Raw genomic sequence first — 19,269 nt, 5'->3', positions numbered from 1 at the left:
AAATAAAAGTTTAACAGAAATAAGAGAACTTGGTAAAAGCCGAGTGTTAATATATTTCTGTACTGTATTTACATTTATTAATTTGTATGGTTAAACCAGCATTTAGTTCATAAATTTGTTTATGTAGGATGTAATTTTAAAGGCTCGCTATATGCATTCACATAACAATTCAAGGCGCACTTTTGAATTGGGTTCACTTTTCAATTGGGAACTTGATTTACTTGAGAACTTGGGCAGGGATGGAAATACGTGTAATAAATACAGTTAAGAACATAACATATAGGAAGATATAATTCTTCTTTTGAGATATTGTAAAGCAGCGTGTACCTCTTTTTAGCACAATTTGTAATATGAGTTAATAGAAAATTTATTATTTCAAAATCAATCAAATGATAATATAAATGGTTTATATAACATCTGACCTAACCTAACCATATCAGAAAACGGTTAAGATGTCGACAGTAGAGTAACGTACGGAAAACGGTAAGAACCGGATAAACTTCTAATCTTCCTAAGATGAACGTAAATTTAAACATAAACCTGAAAGTTTGATCATTAGATCGCATCGTATATTTCTCACTACCATTTTTACCTGCACGCTCGAAGTTAAGAAGCTATTGTAATCGAGAAAGTTTTCAAATTTTAAATGTACTTAATTTGAGTTCCCAGGAAGCAGATTTAGCTTATTTCGTAATATTTGTGCTTTATATTTTTCAAATAACTAAGCATACTGTTTCTATACATTATGCTATTTTTCTAAGCAATACATCGAAACCAAATTTTCGTACCAAGGTATGTAATAAAATAATGGCGGTTGGTACTATTTTTAACTATAATTAAAATCTAACATAAGACTCGTAAGTAGGCTAAAAATAAAGGAAAACTACGTAAAAGTTTTAAAGGTAAGCAGTGAATAACATTTATTTTAGCGAATCCAGGTATTATAAGAAATTCGTTCGACAGAGACACGGCACGGTGGATGTTTACTAGAAAACTGAATTTCGTATGGAGCAAAGACGCTGTGTTATTTCGGTGTTGGTGTCAAAACGACACTGCTCTAAAAATGTCTGTGCGCAAGCAGAAGAGGCCGGGGGTTGTATTGAGTCTCGCAGGATTGCGGAGGAGTTCGGGGGAACGTGAGGGCGGGCGGGGGCGGCGCCCACGCATTGCCCGCCGCACCTTGCCGCCCGCCGACCGCCAGTCAGCAACTGTGGCTCGTGTTGGCTGAACCATCTGTAGGGCCATCTTCTTTTTCTTGCGCTAGGTGAGTTTCCGTGGAGTTTAAATTTTACTAACTTAAATCAATGCGCAAAGATTTCTGAGTGCATCAATCGGTCAGTGAAGTGATATATCAACGTCATCTGTAATGGATCGCCGTGATGCATCGTTCGTGTGTGTATATATGTGATACCATACGTTCGTGTGAAACTTTATCCGGGGTATTTTGCGTATCTTAACCGTAATTAGCCAATGAACACTAATTTTGTACATCATATATGGATTACCCGTTAATTTTAGCTTCATGTGACAAAAGTATGCTATAAGAAACTACGGATCATATACTTGTCAAGCCTTGGCTTCCGGTTTCAGAACGTGACGTTGAAATTTGGTGGTTTTTAATTTACACAAAGTGTTACAGTGACCTCCTCAAACTTTAAAATTCATTTTAAGTATCTCTAACAATTCTTATTTTTGTCAATATTTTTTATTTTCAATAATAAGTTATTCAAATATTATAAATATAGGTCTAATTTATGATTTTGAAATTTGTTTTAGCCTTACTTTATTCTTAATCTTAGACCTTCTAGTAGCCATTTATTTGTAATTGATACTTTTTGATATTTAAAAGCCGTAAGAATATTCTCTCCGAAACTAAAAATATACATCATGCATAACGCATTTTAGAATAAATCAATTTCTTATTACACCATTAACGTCCGTCACTTTCGACGTCCGAAGCGCATGTAACCGAAGTAGAGCGATTGCGACCAAATTAGGATGCGCGTGCGCGCCAACCTATTTCAGTCGCGCGCGCTCTGGTCTGGCTGTGATGAAACCGCGCGAAATCACCCGAACTCGCCCGAACTAATTACGGAACATATGTATTTACGTTTGATCTACATTTCAATGGAAAATGAACACATTTCCATGCAATTTTTAACACAAAATTGCAAACACAGTTCACGACATATTTTAAGTTGAAATCGTTTCAAAAGACCATAGGCGGCTATAAAATATATAAAATTTATGCAGATCATTATCTTTGGGAATATCAAATATCAGTTCTAGTCGGGGAATTTGGCATCTTTCCAAATAGTCTCAAATAACAGTGTAGCTCATCCAAAAATTTCCTATTTTATAAAATTATTAAACCTCATAATATATTACTAGTTGGTATGATACTCGTATAAACTTACTAAGTTAAAACTAAGTTTTTTCATTAAAGATTTAAATTATTAATTTATCTTATTAACGTTTGTTAATACTTTAAAAATATTTTGCTCTTAGAATTTAATAAAGTCTTCAAAGCTTAAAACTCCCGAAGGAAATCATAAGCATATTTATAAATTCAATTAGAAGGTAACTTGAAATTTTAAGGCAAAGATTTTCTTTGAAACTGAAATACAATAAAAAAAATTAAAGGTATGCGATATAATAGTCTCCCTCATGACTTATACATGGTAAGAAGATAAATTATGATTTTAGATAGTAAATGGATATACACGTAAATCTGCCTATATTATGAAATGCGGGGAAAAATACAATATAAATCATTTTAAACCACTACATAAAAATCGCATTATTCAATTTATTACTAGCACGCACAAAGTGTTACAGTGTGGTATCGTTAATGCAATGCAACAAAATAGCAATATCATTTTTACAAAATCGCCATTATTACAAATATACAACTTAAGAACTTTCAAAGAGATTTTGAGATAAATAAAAGTGTTAAAATATATTTCGTGTCAAAATATTTTTAATTTGTACATAAAAAAGTTAGCTTTGATTGATAGTACGGATAAAATAGATATATTAACGTGAGTGTCAACAACTGTTGTTGCGTGTTTATGTTATACTAAAATATTTTACCAATACTTTTCTATTACAGGACACCCAAACAATACACACACAATGGCGGATGATGAAGTGAGGTAAGATTTGAAGTAACTTCAAAAGGCAGAATGTAATTATATTGTGAAAGAGCTTTTTATATTGTACTACATTTAAGTAAGGATCAACACACTTATAAATCAACGAAAATTCACTGACTGACTACTCTATACATATAATGCTGAGTTTAATTTTAAAGTGACATAGTCTTTTAGGTACGCTACACTTTTTTATTTTGAAACATATTTAACTATTTTATAAACCATATTTAAGTATTTATTTATTTTACAAGTTTTTCATTATTTTTAAAGCATTATATATATTGTTTGTAAGTGTTGCAAGTATCGTTAGATCTTAGTAAAATATATTAGAAATAATTATTGCTGAATACTAACATCGTTTCATTATTTTCTTTTTTCATTGCGATCCTTCAATACAACAATTGACATCTGGGTGCTGCGCTGATGATGGCTACGTTCAACAGTATTGAATACTTTCTCTCCTCGAGACTTAGGTAAGATACTAACTGCGTTAACACTACACTGACACACATTTACTCGAACAGAACTTCCAGGAATTCAGACTCAGAAACAATATTTACATTATTTATTAAAATGATTACTTTTCTTAGAAATGTTCAACCCTTAATGGTTATGGATATTTGTCCTTACAGAAGAAACATTATAAGATTATGTGATTGCATTTATTTACTTATTCTGAATTATATTGGATGTGATAATTAAGTTTAAAATTAAATACTTAATCTACAACACAATCATAATTATTAACAATTCTAAATTTTGGTAAATAAAAAAGCATATCACAGTGAACTATCATAAGCGTTTAGATAATTTCGAGAAAATAATTTCTGAAACATATAAATACCCAAAATTTTCATGATATACTATACTTTTCACAGAGATTCTTTTATATACATATAGAGCAAAGAAAACATTGTAAGTTTTTTCTAGGTGTTGCAATAATAACTGAAATGGCGATACATACACACTAAAATTTAATATTTTAAACGATATAATATAATAATAAAATAAGTTTAAAAATAACAGTAACTACACGATATGTTCACCAGTCTTACTAATAATTTAATGCAATATATATTTAAATTAAAATATTAAAGAGTAGTTACAACATAAATTAATGATTTACAATCAAGCAGCAACTAAATGTTGTGCACATTTAAATTATTCTATTTCACACATATCGAATAACTAAATCTGCACTATAAAAAAGAAAATGCACACATTTTAATGTCACTATACTTTACGTACTTACTAAAATTCACTATAACACAAATGCAGATTAATATTTTATTGAACACAGTATAATTTCTAATTTCATTTTGTTTTGATTACAGAAAAAGCGTCTCGAGGAGGTAAAGTAAAGAAGAAAATGAAGACAATAAATAATTTTTTCAACATTACGCGAAATAGAATATTTCTTAAAATTTATTAAAAACAAGTAACCTTTTACAAGTAAACTTTTGCGAGAATATTTTCATTTTTTATGATAACAATCTTAGAATAAAATCAAATCATTAGCTTCAAAACACACATATCATTACTTCTTCACAATTTTTTTATTCACAAAATGACAATAAAGTTTGACATCCGATTTCATTATTATCACAATACCTTCAGGCGAAGAAGGCCAAACAGGCCGAAATCGACCGCAAGCGTGCTGAGGTGCGCAAGCGCATGGAGGAAGCCTCCAAGGCCAAGAAGGCGAAGAAAGGTTTCATGACCCCTGAAAGAAAGAAGAAGCTTAGGGTAAGTATCAAGACACTTTTGTGTAACTTATGAAAGAAAATCAGGATTATTTTATATTGTCATAATGTCTCTATAGTTGCTCTTGCGTAAAAAAGCCGCCGAAGAATTAAAGAAAGAACAGGAACGCAAAGCAGCAGAAAGGAGGCGCATCATCGAGGAAAGGTGCGGTAAACCCAAGAACATTGACGATGCAAACGAAGGTAAATGTTTATCATGTATACGTTTTCACACCAGTGACAATATTGTATTACTTAATTTATCATAAATTTTTTTAAAAGCAGAAAACCATTAAATCAATTTATATAGCCAGGTTTCAGAAGTATCATAAAATACACTACACATTACAGCAATCTCCAGATCGCTGTATGTTCCCAACACTGTAACCCATATAAATTATGTATTCGAATTATAGATACAATTAAGAGGGTTTGCAAAGACTACCACTCCCTCATTGCCAAGCTCGAGGATGAAAAGTTTGATCTGGAATACATCGTAAAGAGGAAAGATATGGAGGTAGCGAGACAAGCCACTATGGAGGCCCTATATATTGACAAACTTACAAAACTTACAATAATTTCTTTGTTTAACGTTGTGATGTCAAAGTGCGTGTTTCTCTACTTCGTTTCTTTTAACATTGGATCGTGCGATCCATTGATGTGAGCGGTCATTTTATTAAATGGCCTCTTGATTTCTTTTGCGTCTTCCTCTTCTAGCTAAAGTTGTTGAACTTACACAAAAGTACTCACATATATCTTATAATTTGTTAAATTTCTATCTGAGACTCACACTCTTACTTACTTCCTACATAACTTACCCGCGAGCGTTCCCGGTGAAGGTTACCATTAGGGAGGCGGTGAGCTTAGATAGCGGGAGTAATATTGGTTGGTTTTGTAGCGGCTCTCACGAGCATCATTACCGGTTATCATCAGCGTATCGCGAAGCTCGAAGAGGAGAAGTACGATCACGAGATGGAAGTGGCTCGCAGAGATCTCGAGGTCTGACCTGGTTTGGACGAATAGAAATTTGTATTAAGCTCTACGTTTGAGTAGTTTAAGCCAAAAAATGTGACTAGTAAAAAATAATATCTTGTATTCACAGCAGACTCATTTTTACCATTTAAGGCAGCTGAAAATAAATTTACCTTAACTAATGTGGATAACAAAATAAATCTTTGAATTCGCTAAATAACATCGTCCCGTTATTTAAATACCGTAATAGATGGCTACTGTAGATATTTCCACCGAGTTAACAGTAAATTAAGAGTTTTCAAATAGTCCATCTGATCCACTTATTTTATCATGTAGCTTCGCTTACGCTTCAATACTATAAGAATCTACACTACCCACGACACGCGAGGCGGATAGCACTATGCTGGAATATTTTCAAACCTTAAAATGTGATTGTTTTTCTTTAGCGGAACTGCAGACGATATGTCAAATGTATTGGCATAGAATATACAACCTTGAAGGGGATAAATATGAACTAGAACGAGCTATCGAAATTAGGAAAATGGAGGTAAACTGCATATTAGGATTGGGAATGCGTATGACGTGATATGAGTTAATAATGATTTAGTTTTTCGACATGATATGATAGTTGTACGGCTCACCGCACACATGCACACGTCGTTCAGTCGACAAACGCAGGCTACTCACACAGATGCCCATGCTCATTGTGCCGGCTAAATAATCTATCTTTCCTTTTTCTTTAGCAATGCTCAAGAAAATAATACAGGAGTATTATGACCGCATGTATGTGTGTGAGGGCCAGAAGTGGGATTTGGAACATGAAGTCAGGAAAAGAGATTATGAGGTATTGACCAATACTTTATGACCATTGTGAATATCACAGTCATCGATCTGTAACAAGCGTACGCGTGTGACAATCGTGTTTACACTTTGATATAATGCTTTGTAAGTTTTCGGTTGTTTGCTCTTGGATTGTAAATAACGGTCGAGGCGCGGGATAGTGTTAGTTATGTACTCGTAAAGCAGGTGTGTGCCTGTGCGTGAAGTAGAGGGTTGTCGCGCGCGGACATTGGCTGCGGCTTACCAGCCACAGTAAGGCATGAGGTGCAAGATCGATCTTTGCCGCGTCAACGGTGACGTCATCTGATATGGAGCTTACACGATTAACTACACTAACGCCAATAATAACCATCGGCTCAACAAACACTGCAATCATACGCCACTGGTGGGTTTGACCAGCTGCATGTCCGCTTATCATACATTAAATCATCAATAGTTTCGTACCTCGATATCATGTACACCTTTTACGCTGTCGTATATTAAAAAGTTACGGAGCGGAATAGCGATTTATCGTTGCGAGTACCTACTACTAGCAGAGAGTCACAAGTCGTCATAACTTCAATGACTCTGTAGTAAACGCTTTCGCTTAATGCATGAAATAGATAAAAAATAATGATTCGTAGATGGCTTCAGAGTCCCAATTAATATCCCTGATAGTATGGCACTTTAATATATTGGATAATTATAAATCGAGTACTTACCAACCTTGACCGTGTGACGCTTCATGTGTGGTGGCGAGCTTAGCGGCCTTACTGAATTTTCTCTTTTTATGATAACAAGTAGTTACCGATGTGAATTGGAACGATGGACGGGTTCCACTATTGGCACACACAAGTGCAAAACTATAAATAAAACTTCTTGTTCCAAATCTCCAACAATTCATATATGTGCCGTTACATTCCGCGCGAACTGTTTGCGTGTTCCGTCGCTGAGATATATGTTACCTATCACCATTTGTGAAACCCATAGAATAGTAATGTTAGACACCAAGTATTAAAAATTGAAAGTGCCATGCTGTGGTCAATAATTATCCTTCCTTTATCCTGTTGAGTCTGAGGTAGTGGTGACCTCACTCGGATACGTGTTAACTGTTTTGTGTAATGATTAAATATACACAATCGACATGCAAAAGACAACACATATAATATATACATTTAAAAACACGTTGAGGCGATCGATTTTGCACCGTCACTCTTCTACATACACTCTCGGTAGACGATGTAACTAGTTGTGTGGTGAACTTATGTACAATCCGTAGTATACTGTAATTGATAAACACTGCAATACAGTGCTAAATATATTACAACTTCGATTGCTATAAAAGTATCTTCTTATTTATAATAAGCTTATACAATGCAGATAAAAAGACGAAAATATGTCTTCTAATTTAAATTTAATTGTAAATTTTCATTGGAGCACGAGTAGTGATTTATTCGAAATTTTGAAATTAAAGATATTTTGGACTATTGAGCAACGAAGGCGTAAAATATTGTAAGCGCTATTTTTGCACTTGTAAAATATCCTGCACATAGTGTCGTAGGTGAAAGGTACTGCAAGCGACCAGCTACCTGGCACAGGGCACAAGAAAATTGCACGAGATAAAGATACACACGTAGTGGTTAAAGGTGTAAAGTACATTTAGGCGAAGAGCAATAGCAATAGATCGAAATGGATACATTAAGAAGATTTTCTATATGAATATCTACAGATTATATAAACTGATCTACAGCTCGCTAATAACACTGCCTAATCTACGCTCAGCTCTTTACCTATACGGATCTGTGCTTTGATCTTATTAATCCTAATTTTCATTTCGAAGTACTTAATAAATAATTGTGTGTGTTTTTTATGAGCTTGATATTTTTTCGCTTTTAATGTTCCTTATTTTTTTATTACTTTGGATGATTGATACCATCACAATTTTAAGATCTTAGACTTTTATAGTTTATTTATTCTATACTACTATATTCCTTTGAATTAGATAAAATATGTATTTTATTTTAGTTTCTACAATTACTTATAAGTAAATCATTACTCACATATTTCGTTTGAATTTCTGCTTAGAATAATCAATTTTCGTCATTATAAACCTTAAAAAAAGAATTTAATAATTATCATCCGTCATTCGCTCACACAATTTTATTTTATCAGATCGCTGACCTGAACTCTCAAGTCAATGACCTCAGAGGCAAATTGTAAGTATTAATTTTATTTATTTTAAGGCTGCTAAAATATTATTAAAAACATATTTTATATTTCAATTTAGTATTTATGGATGAGTAATATTAACATGTATTCCTTGAACCTTATTTCTGTAATTTTTGGATAAAAGTCATAGTAATATACAGAAATTACTATGAGACATTTTTTATACCGTAAATTTGAAGCAAAAGCTCATTAGTGGCTATTGAAAATTGACTGTAGTGACTGAGGTAGGAAAAAGCAGGAAATGGTAAGCGTACCGTAGCTTATAGTCGTCTGCAACGCCAGAAGTATCGCATGCGCGTTGCCGCCCCTATCCCAAAGTCCCCCCATGAGCTCTGGTCACCTTACTCACCAACAGGAACACAACACTGCATAAAAACAGAATTATTTACCTGTGATCTTCTGTAAGGTCGAAATGCTACCCCAGTCGGGCTTTTTCATATTTAAGCGAACAATTTCCTGCTGTGCCCTACCTCAGTTAATTGTTGATTATAACGCAACATATGTAAAAAATAGAATACAATTTTATTAAAATGATGAAGAAAAAAAAATCATTTATCCAACGAAATTTTAAAATAATTCTTAGTTTTTGTTTCATTTGTAAAAATGAATTAATTTTCGTTCAGCGTCAAACCAACACTCAAGAAGGTGTCCAAATACGAGAACAAATTCGCCAAGCTCCAGAAGAAGGCGGCCGAATTCAACTTCCGTAACCAATTGAAGGTTGTCAAAAAGAAGGAATTCACTCTCGAAGAAGAAGACAAAGAGGTAACCATTCTGTCCCATATTTTCTATTAACAATCACCCTCTTCCTCCTGATTACTATTTTCGAAGAAAGTATTAAAATTATTGACTACTTAAATTATAAATTTTTAATTGATAAGAATTCATCACAAAGACACGAAGATTTCTGTCTATCTTCGCTTTATTCTATTTTTTATCTTTCTATTATTTTTAAATAAGATACAAATGTAATATAGTTTCACTACTAGGAATGCAGTACCTAGTCAAAATTCGGTTTATAACAAAAAGTACTATCTATAAAAGATAGTATGGATTGATCCACGTTTCCTTTTCACTGTCCAAATTGCTTGGGACGCAGATTTTAAACTACTTTCCCACATATTTAAAGTTATTCTAACTTTTTTACTAATAAAAACAACCAAGTACAACTCATCGTGTTCCAACAGGCTAAGAAAGCAGAGAAAGCTGATTGGGCTATCGGAAAGAAGTGATTTAGCTTCATGTACGAATAGTATTCACAATTGAATTACAGTGTATTTCCATACATCGATCAATGATCAATTATTTACTTTAATAATAAATTAATTTTTTTATTAAATATTTGATACATCATTTATTTGAGATTTCCCAAACAATTCTAAAAATAAAGGGAAATAAGGTGAGATTGAGTTTGGAGAGCGCGTATACATAGGCTTCCCTTTTTACTGAGACTTGGATTTATTGTGTGACATTTTTATATGAAAATCCCACTAGAGCTTTAGCCAAAGAAGTGAATTTAAAAATAAATGTGTTCTAATATCAAGTGATTACCCCCCAAGCTTAGCAAATCTTTACTTATTGATATCTCAGGGTTGATTCAACTTTTTCATTTTCAATACTAATATTTATATTTTCCTTTATTAACATTTTATGAACTTTCATTCCGAAGTGTAACATAAGACATCAAATCCCTCACAATTAATTAATTTAACTTATACTTAAGGCAAATATTGTTTTTCTAAAGTACAATAACTAATCAGTTAAAACTCTCATATGGTGCTATGTAACTGTTCTGTTGTTTCATTTAATGTACATATTTACAGGGTGGTGCTGGTGCTAAGGTAAATAAGTGGACCTGCCAAAAAGAGCCATTTTACTTTAAAACATTTTTGTAGTTTTTTATACTATAAATATTTTTAATGTGGAATTTTAAATTCACTCTTTTTCTATATTTGCTATCTTTGACACATTATACTATAGTGTCAAACGATATTATAGTCGATTTTCGTTTCAAATTAACTCTACAAGAGTTGAATTTTCGGATTTATTTTTTAGTGTATTTTTATTTGAAATTAGGTTTATAGTCAGCAAAGTCCACAGCTTGAATGAGTAGTGTGTTATATTGCTGTTACCTTCTGATTTTTTTAATATTAATATAAACTCGGATATTAATTAAATTCAGAAAGGTAATAGAAATATTTACATGAAGCACGTTTTATTTTGATAGCGACACAGACTTTCCTACCCTCTTCACATGCTTATAAAGTATCACAGGATTAAGCATTTTGCCACTGTAATAAGCTGCTGCATTCTTTCCAGCCCTATTATTTAAAGATGCACATAATGTTCTGATTCTGTTTGTCGAAGCTATCTTCACCAAATTGTGCTACTGGGATTTGGTCCTGTTTATATTGGCTTAGCAAAATCTCACTTGATTAGTAAATTGTTTAGTTATTAAAATGATAAATCCCTATATTATTCTGCACAAATTTGTAGCGAAATCATAGTATAATCTCTTCACGGCTTATAAATGCTGCATTTTATTATGCATTGTCAATCATAGTTGACGATGTAAATTATCAGTCTACAATTTTATTGGATTTTTAAAAGTGAAAATTCATTGACTTGGCTACGATTGTATTAAATGTTACTTTATACAATATAGTAGCATTTTCACTTTGATAAATTGTACACATGTGTTTACATTGAGCACTGCCTCGTAGATGACTTTAGTGCAATATAGAAGGATAAAGAGTATGCAACCATCCTCCTATAATTTTATATAGTTGTAGCTTATTGAGATTTTAAAACAAACGATTTTGCAGTATTTAAAATTTTAATAAAGATTTAGTTAGATTTACCAGTTTTGAAACAAGTCAAATATTTAACAGTTAATTAATATTAAATTGAAAAGATCGTTTGTTTTTGTTTTATTAAGCACAACATTTTGTAGTGTTACATTTATCATATAGTACCTTACTTGGCTACTATATTGTAATGTTATACATTACTTGTAAATACAATGTGTTAATTTTTTTATGCAATTTTAATCTGTATAGAGATTACAGCTTAATGATTGATGTGAAAACGCGCACATTGAGATTGTGAGAAATAGAGAAATGAGCGAAATTTATGCTTATTTAGACGTATATGTGTTACTGGCAATATGTGTAATATGGTATTTTGTAAAATACCGCAACAGTACTCGTAATATTTAAACGTTATATGAAATATGACTTGGTACCTATTTTGACTTCGTAATTTTTATATTATTTTTTGAACAATAATATCAATTAACGAATACTTAATAATCAAAGTTTTTACATCTCCAAAGATATTTAATTTTTATATTAAATTTATCTTAAAAATGCGTTATAATAATTTTTACTTTTCCAGGTCAGCTTGAAACTAAATTATGCATATAATAATAAATGATAGGTTATTATAATACCAAGAAGTGAGTGGCATTATATCAAATTGTTACGTATTTATTACAATTTCTGAATTATATTTTTGCCAGTAACATATATACATAGTCAGACGACAGCGTTTGAGTTTCGTTGATTGTAGTTTTATGCTGTCGCTGCCAATGTAATGTTGATTGTATTCTAATCATTTTATATTGTTTTACAGAAAAAGCCAGACTGGTCCAAGGGCAAGCCAGGAGACCAGAAGGTAAAAGAGGAGGAGGTGGAAGCATGAAGTGTGATCCCCACTATAAACTATTTGTGACCTTTATATCAGCTGACCAAAACGTATTTCAAGTTCAATAACACCCTTTACTGGGTTTTATTTTCCTTGAAAACAATTCCTAAATCATTTTATATGTATTCAATGATGACACTTCGAACATCAAAACAATTTTTATATTTATTTATTTATAAATAATGTTTTTGTAAGTTAATAATACGTTAAATAAAATTAATTTTCTGTATTATATTACATGAACCGTGATGTCATTTTCCTCTACTCCCTATAACCCTTTTGTTATTGTATTAAAAAACAGATGAAAAAACCGTAACAAGTTTCCTCTTACTAATTACGTTCTCATCATTTTGTTCTAAAAATAAGCTCAAACCCTTTTAGTTATGGTGATATATGGAACAATAATGCCTTCAACATTTTCCCTTTTCTCAATCCCTTAAAACAGAAAAAAAAATATATATTTATATCAGGTAAGCACTTAACCAAAATATATCAAATGAACATAATACCAACACTTTGTTAAAGACACAAATGCACAAGCAATTATAATTAAACATTCAATCAATTTAATATCACACTTGATTATTATGATGAATTAATTTCTCAGATTGGCAGGATGTAATTAATTAACACGGTTATTAAATTATTGAAGAAGGGTATAGCAGAAAATATCTTGTTCAAATTATAAATAAACCAGGAGCTCACAGAAGGTCAGAGTCAAACGATACAACCCTCAAGTTGTTTGTGCTCATGTGGTGAGTATAGTAACCACAGCTATGGTATAAAAATTGGCGTTCACGAGTCTTTAGATAGTATATTTTTTATCACCTGTTAAAATGTAATCGATGATCGGAAAATTGTTGTACAATAAAAGCATACAAAATGTTTTACGATTATATTATTATTATTTCGAACGGGAAAATACAGCAAAAACCTCAAATAATACATATTTATATCGAAATTATTATCTTAATACTAATGTACATTATTGCTGTTTTATTTATTTAATATATTGTTATGTATCTTCGCGTAATTTATTTAATCACACTTATAATGAAACCCTGCTAATAAATGAAGATAATAGTCTAGTAAGTAGGGTGCAATAAGTATTTTTGAGCTAAAGTATTGAAAGCTTTTTTTTAAGTTTTAAGTTGGTCATATCATATTTTAGGTTAGGTTAAGTTTATGAAATACCAAAATAAATTCGAATTTTTCATTATCTTCGGTCTTTTGGTTAGAAAATAATATGTACGAGTACTATGGAGTTTGAATAAAATAAGGAATATCTTGTAATACACTGTAAATATTCTATTCAATAATATCATTGCTTTAATTCCACCCACGTATTCATAATTTTTGTTGCTTTATTTGATTACAGACAAGACTTTCATCTCGTTTGTTATGGAGAAACGAGTGATAGGACGCTTTTATGTAATAAATTAGATCTGCAAAGTTAAATAATGGCGAAAATAACTAAGCGAATTATTAAATTATTGAATTTGGACATTATTAATAATAAGAAAGAAAAAATGTATGTGTGTCAGTTCCGACATGCGGCTAAAGTTAACTTATTAATCGTTCTCCCTGATATTTTAAAAAAATCTATTAAATATACAAAATTATAATGAATTAAAACAATAAAAACTTAAAATAATAATTATGTTTGCAGGCAAACGAAAAAAAAAACCGACTTCAATTATATCGACAAGCAATAACAACGTAGGTAGACGAAAAAATAGTCAAGTAAATACGTATTATTAAAGATAACTCCAAAATTTGTAATCAGATCTCGATAAAATTTGAATGTGACCATTTGGTAAACATCGATTTTCGATTAAATTAAAAATCATCGGAATCGGTACACCCAGTAAAAAGCTATGCGGATTTTCGAGAGTTTCCCTCGATTTCTCTAGGATCCCATCATCAGATCCTGGTTTCCTTATACCACACCAGGGACATCTCCTTTCCAACAAAAAAAGAATTATCAAAATCGGTTTATAAACGACGAAGTTATCCCCGAACATACATAAAATATATATATACGGTCGAATTGAGTAACCTCCTCCATTTTTTATAGTCGGTTAAAAATAGAAATTGACGCTTGTTACAGACTTAAACAGAAATTGACGCTTGGTACAGTAAATACAGGTTCAATAGTATCAAAGTATAAACTATATATCAAAGTATAAACTTATATCGCTAATAGCTAAAAGAGCTGTAAAGCGTCATTCTCAGCATCACTCCTCAGCATTGTTTTACACTATTTCACTCCTCGTATTTTTTTCATACCGCTCGCCTTATATAGTATGAAAAATTTTAAGGTATAACTTTCAATAAAATTGATTATACATTTTTATTTCTTATAAGTTTCATAAAATTAATGTGTCAGTAAAATACTATAAAAATTAATTGTTAAATATCAATTATCCTCATTGTCAACATTAAAAAAACATATTTGCATAATTATGACATAAGCAAAGCTCAACAACTCAAAACAGTACACAAGATTGTCTACTGCTAAGATTCAAGGTAAGTTTTAATAAAAAAAATTGATTCTTGCTTTTTCGCTGCTCTTAGAATGTTTGAGTAAATAACTAATTAGTTCATTCTTATGCTTAGAGCTGCATTAGAGCGATCTGTAGAAAATAAAGTTGTATGTTTGATTACTAAGAAGAATACTTTTCTAAGTAACCAACAAATTTAGACTTTATTTGTTTTTAATTAGATTAATAGAAATATTAAAAGAAGTCATCATACGCATAATATCCCTTAGCGAGATACAATCATAGCTTCTTTATCAAATGTTAATCGTCGAGTTGTTTGATCATATACTTTAAAACATTAAAAATACCTGATTACATACACAATTATTTACCCTCTTCAACTCTGCGTTTTCCTGAAGTGTGTCCTAGGCGACACAGTGTCTGTCTGACACTGTCTAAATCGTCTGCAGTAGACGGACTATGATATGTACCCATTATTTTACTCTTATTATTCAATCTCAAATTATCAAAATACATTATTTGTAATTTAAATAAAGAATAAACCTCACGTATAATAAAAGCGTATTTGAACCTAGTAAATCACATTAAATATACGCAGTAACTTACCTATTTGTACGTAGATTACCCGCATTATGAAATTCAGTGACATTCGTATGCATTAATATTCACAGCGGCGTAGTTAAACTGGCTTCTATAAATTAAGTTAATTACACGCTATATTGTTTTATAAAGTTCGATTTATTAAACAGGCCTAATTCTTAATTATATATTTTATGATCATAATATTAACGCAATTATTGAATTGCTTAGTAAAAGTTGTCTTAGAAGGCTAGTTAGTCAATTTTTTTCAATGATATTAATAATATGATACGTTTAGCATTCAACTTTACATTTAATAAGCTGGTTTAATTGCTTTTTTATAAACAACAATGCTATATAACTTACTTTCTTAAAGCTTCATAGACGAATAGATATGAATTTATTTTTTGTGCATGTGAAGGGTTTTTATTGTGACGATAAAGTCAAATACTAAAATGGTTTGTTTAAAATAATTTGAATTATATTTTTCAGGAGGCTGACGCTGCCGCTGCGGGTGCACCTGCTGCCGGCGCACCTGCTGCCGGCGCACCTGCTGCTGGCGCACCTGCTGCCGCCGCACCTGCTGCTGGTAAATATTATTCAAAATATACTAATCAAGATTTGAAAATATTTTACCTTAATAAGATGTATGTATTTATAAATGTGCCTTATTTTCAACTACTTTGACAAACATACTTAATGCATGTCATATTTTCTATGTCTATGTTACTATAAACCTTATGTGAAAGAACTATTTTTAATATCAACATTTAAAGCACATTTAAACCTCTTAGCGTGAGGTTTCTGCCTCATTAACATTTACATAGTCACTGATTTGCTGCAATAATTTGTGCTCTGACTGTCTGAATAACTAGTTACGTAGTTATATGTATATTACATATAAGTGACAAAATGATTGTCGGTAACAAAAATAGTTTTAGGCTTTATTAGATCGCAGAAACACATATTTTTATAAAAGTCATCTCCCGCTTTATCTTTAACCTGTTGTTTTAATTCTTTAGCCCCTGCAGCGGCGCCGGCGGCGCCCGCGGCTGCCCCTGCTCAAGGTTAGCAAACCAATAAATGAACTTGGTTTTATATTAAATGTCACTAAAGAAATAATTTATTACAGTCCATAAGTAAATTACTATTTGAAATTATTTGTACGGAAACCAAAGAAATAGCATTCAAATTTCAACAAATAAATAATAAAGTGCTTCTAATGTTTAACTTAATAGTTTTTAATATCGTTGTTGTTTTAAGTCGTTGAAAAACAAGTGTCATGTTTCTACATTTATGACATTACTTTAACCCAACATCAATTGTCTTTTTGCAAGGTTTAATATACATACATCCCTGTTAAATACGTTCACAGGGAAACTAAGATTGTGACAATATTACTCGTGTATCTGATACAGCAAAACAAAGGTTTCGGAAGTATAAACACACTTTATAATATAACAACAAGAGGTAATTGATTAATAAAAGGAAATTTACGATTATAATTAATTACCAAGCACGCAATTTATTTAAATTGTTAATTTTAAGGTAATTAATAATAGCACCTTTGATGTGTGTAAGTTAATTGTTTTTTTTTTTGTCTGGAATATCATTGAAATGAATCAAACTTCATATCTACCACCTTACTAAAATCAGGCAACACATAGGTATTCAATATTAAGATTTTTAGGGCCTGTTACACCAGTAATGGATAACGTTATTTGTCGGATGACGGTACAAATAGACTTTGACAGTGGGAAGTAGAATAAGCTAGTAGGACCTGTTTCTCCTGAATTAATAAGCTGCAACTTTAAGATGATATATCTATCTTAAATAAAATCTAGAAATATCTCATAATAGAATTCGACTGTAAAAAAAGATAATGAATCAAAATCTTTTTAATGTCGGATACTGTCATTTGTCAAATAGCGTTATCCACAACATTTTAATAACAAGTTTATTTCGAATTTTTACAATATTATAGATACTTACAATTCACAATTTAAGAACTGATTCGTTAGAGATGGTTGCGGTGTTAATCATGTCCGCTTACGCTTCAGCCTGTAATATCCCACTACTGGGCATAGGCCTCTTTCCCCATGCAGGAGAAGGATCAGAGCTTAATCCACCACGCTGCTCCAATGCGGGTTGGCGGATATATTCTCTACTATAAGTAACGATCGCTATCAGGTGTACATGATAACAACCGGGACCGACGGCTTAACGTGCTCTCCGAGGCACGGTGGGGAGACCCACAAGGACTGCACAAACACCCAGACCACGGCAAACACCTGTATGGCCAATACAAATGTTTGTCATGTGCGGGGATCGAACCCGCAACCGCCAGCGCAACAGGTACAATCCATGGCTGTAACCGTTGCGCAAACGCGGCGGTGTTAACCATGTCCGCTTATATATAAGTATATGTAAGTATAGTATAGTCTTATAATCTTTATTTATACTTATTTACTGTTTTCAGCTTAAGCGTAAGACATTAGAGTGTAAAAACAAACGTCACAACACCAAGGGAATAAAAGTGCGCCACCGAAAAATTCGCATCACCATCTTACATCCGCGATTTTACGAATAATTTTTTAAATTGTACTAATAATTTATCACTCTTAATATAATTGTTAATTTTTGTTATAAAATATAATATTATATTAATTATATGCTATTTTATTTCAAACCAGGGAAAACAAAATGTGACTTTTAGTAATTTACTAAGTAATACATTTTGCTTGCATGTTTGCGAATGCTTTCGGTTGCTGAAAAAGCTATCGGACGAATGACGAAAATCAACAGATAAAAGTTTATGATATGTTTTTACCATTCAATCCAATTTTATAAATAATAAATTAATATAGGTCTAACTAATCCTACGTGTTGTTATTAGTTGAAGTGAAATCGACTCTAAGGGCCTGTTTTGTCTCCTCCTGATCGAGCCTATCAGTAAAGTAACTTATGCGTAATAAAAACTTGATTAAAAAAAAGCGGTGACATGCAACCGTGTAGTTTACTAAATACGTAATTATTTTAAGCAGGTAACAAAAATTTTAACTAATAACAAAAATTTTACAGATATCATTAGAAACGCTAGCTTAAAATATATACATAATCAAACATAATAATAATGCTGCAATATTCTTTATAAATAAATCAAGGACATAGAAATAATAATCTCTAAGCCTATCATTACAAAACTGTAGACACGTTTAAAAAATCCATAGATAAGATGATGATGTTGAATTAAATAAAAACATAATACTCATTCTAAAATTATTATCGCTACTTTGACGTTTGTAATATTTTTATTAAATTTTTATTTTTTGATCTAAGTAGTAGTAATTCATCATTTTAGGTTATTTAATTAAAATATATATTTGCCATTTTGATTAATCTTGTAGTTAGTGACATAATATCGTTCCTTAAAAAATGTAAAAAGTAATTTTGACAGTCCTCTCTTGGCGTTAACTTAACATTACTCAAAGGATTCCGAAGAAAATGAAACACTTGAGCGTGCAGGACTATATAGAAGATACATTAACATTTCCCAAAGATGCT

General features: G+C 31.5%; 1 protein-coding gene and 1 long non-coding RNA gene across 17 annotated transcripts; both read left to right on the top strand.

Moving 5' to 3' along the window:
- Positions 1 to 1,094: 1,094 nt before the first annotated feature.
- Positions 1,095 to 13,646, top strand: LOC123670039 (troponin I). 16 transcript variants are annotated; one of them, XM_045603536.1, is made up of 10 exons: positions 1,095 to 1,264; positions 3,113 to 3,150; positions 4,490 to 4,507; positions 4,773 to 4,901; positions 4,978 to 5,101; positions 5,796 to 5,896; positions 8,861 to 8,904; positions 9,541 to 9,682; positions 10,741 to 10,758; positions 12,551 to 13,646. In XM_045603536.1, exons 2-10 carry the CDS (start codon positions 3,136 to 3,138, stop codon positions 12,617 to 12,619), a joined length of 660 nt encoding a protein of 219 aa, XP_045459492.1. In that variant the 5' UTR covers positions 1,095 to 1,264; positions 3,113 to 3,135; the 3' UTR covers positions 12,620 to 13,646. The 16 variants fall into 16 exon arrangements, with proteins under 16 accessions (XP_045459492.1, XP_045459489.1, XP_045459490.1 ...); XM_045603533.1 differs by lacking the exon at positions 5,796 to 5,896 and adding an exon at positions 5,314 to 5,414; XM_045603534.1 differs by lacking the exon at positions 5,796 to 5,896 and adding an exon at positions 6,316 to 6,416 and having other exon boundaries at positions 1,096 to 1,264.
- A 2,583-nt stretch (positions 13,647 to 16,229) lies between these two features.
- LOC123670515 lies at positions 16,230 to 18,356 on the top strand. The gene is made up of 3 exons (XR_006745920.1): positions 16,230 to 16,294; positions 16,728 to 16,772; positions 18,185 to 18,356. It is a non-coding gene; the product is annotated as an uncharacterized LOC123670515 (long non-coding RNA).
- Positions 18,357 to 19,269: the final 913 nt, after the last annotated feature.

This window comes from Melitaea cinxia, chromosome 4 (genome assembly GCF_905220565.1).
Source record: "Melitaea cinxia chromosome 4, ilMelCinx1.1, whole genome shotgun sequence".
In the NCBI taxonomy this organism is placed as follows: Eukaryota; Metazoa; Arthropoda; class Insecta; order Lepidoptera; family Nymphalidae; genus Melitaea; species Melitaea cinxia.
The sequence above is the reverse complement of the archived record's forward strand: the minus strand, read 5'-3'. Positions and strand labels throughout refer to the sequence as shown.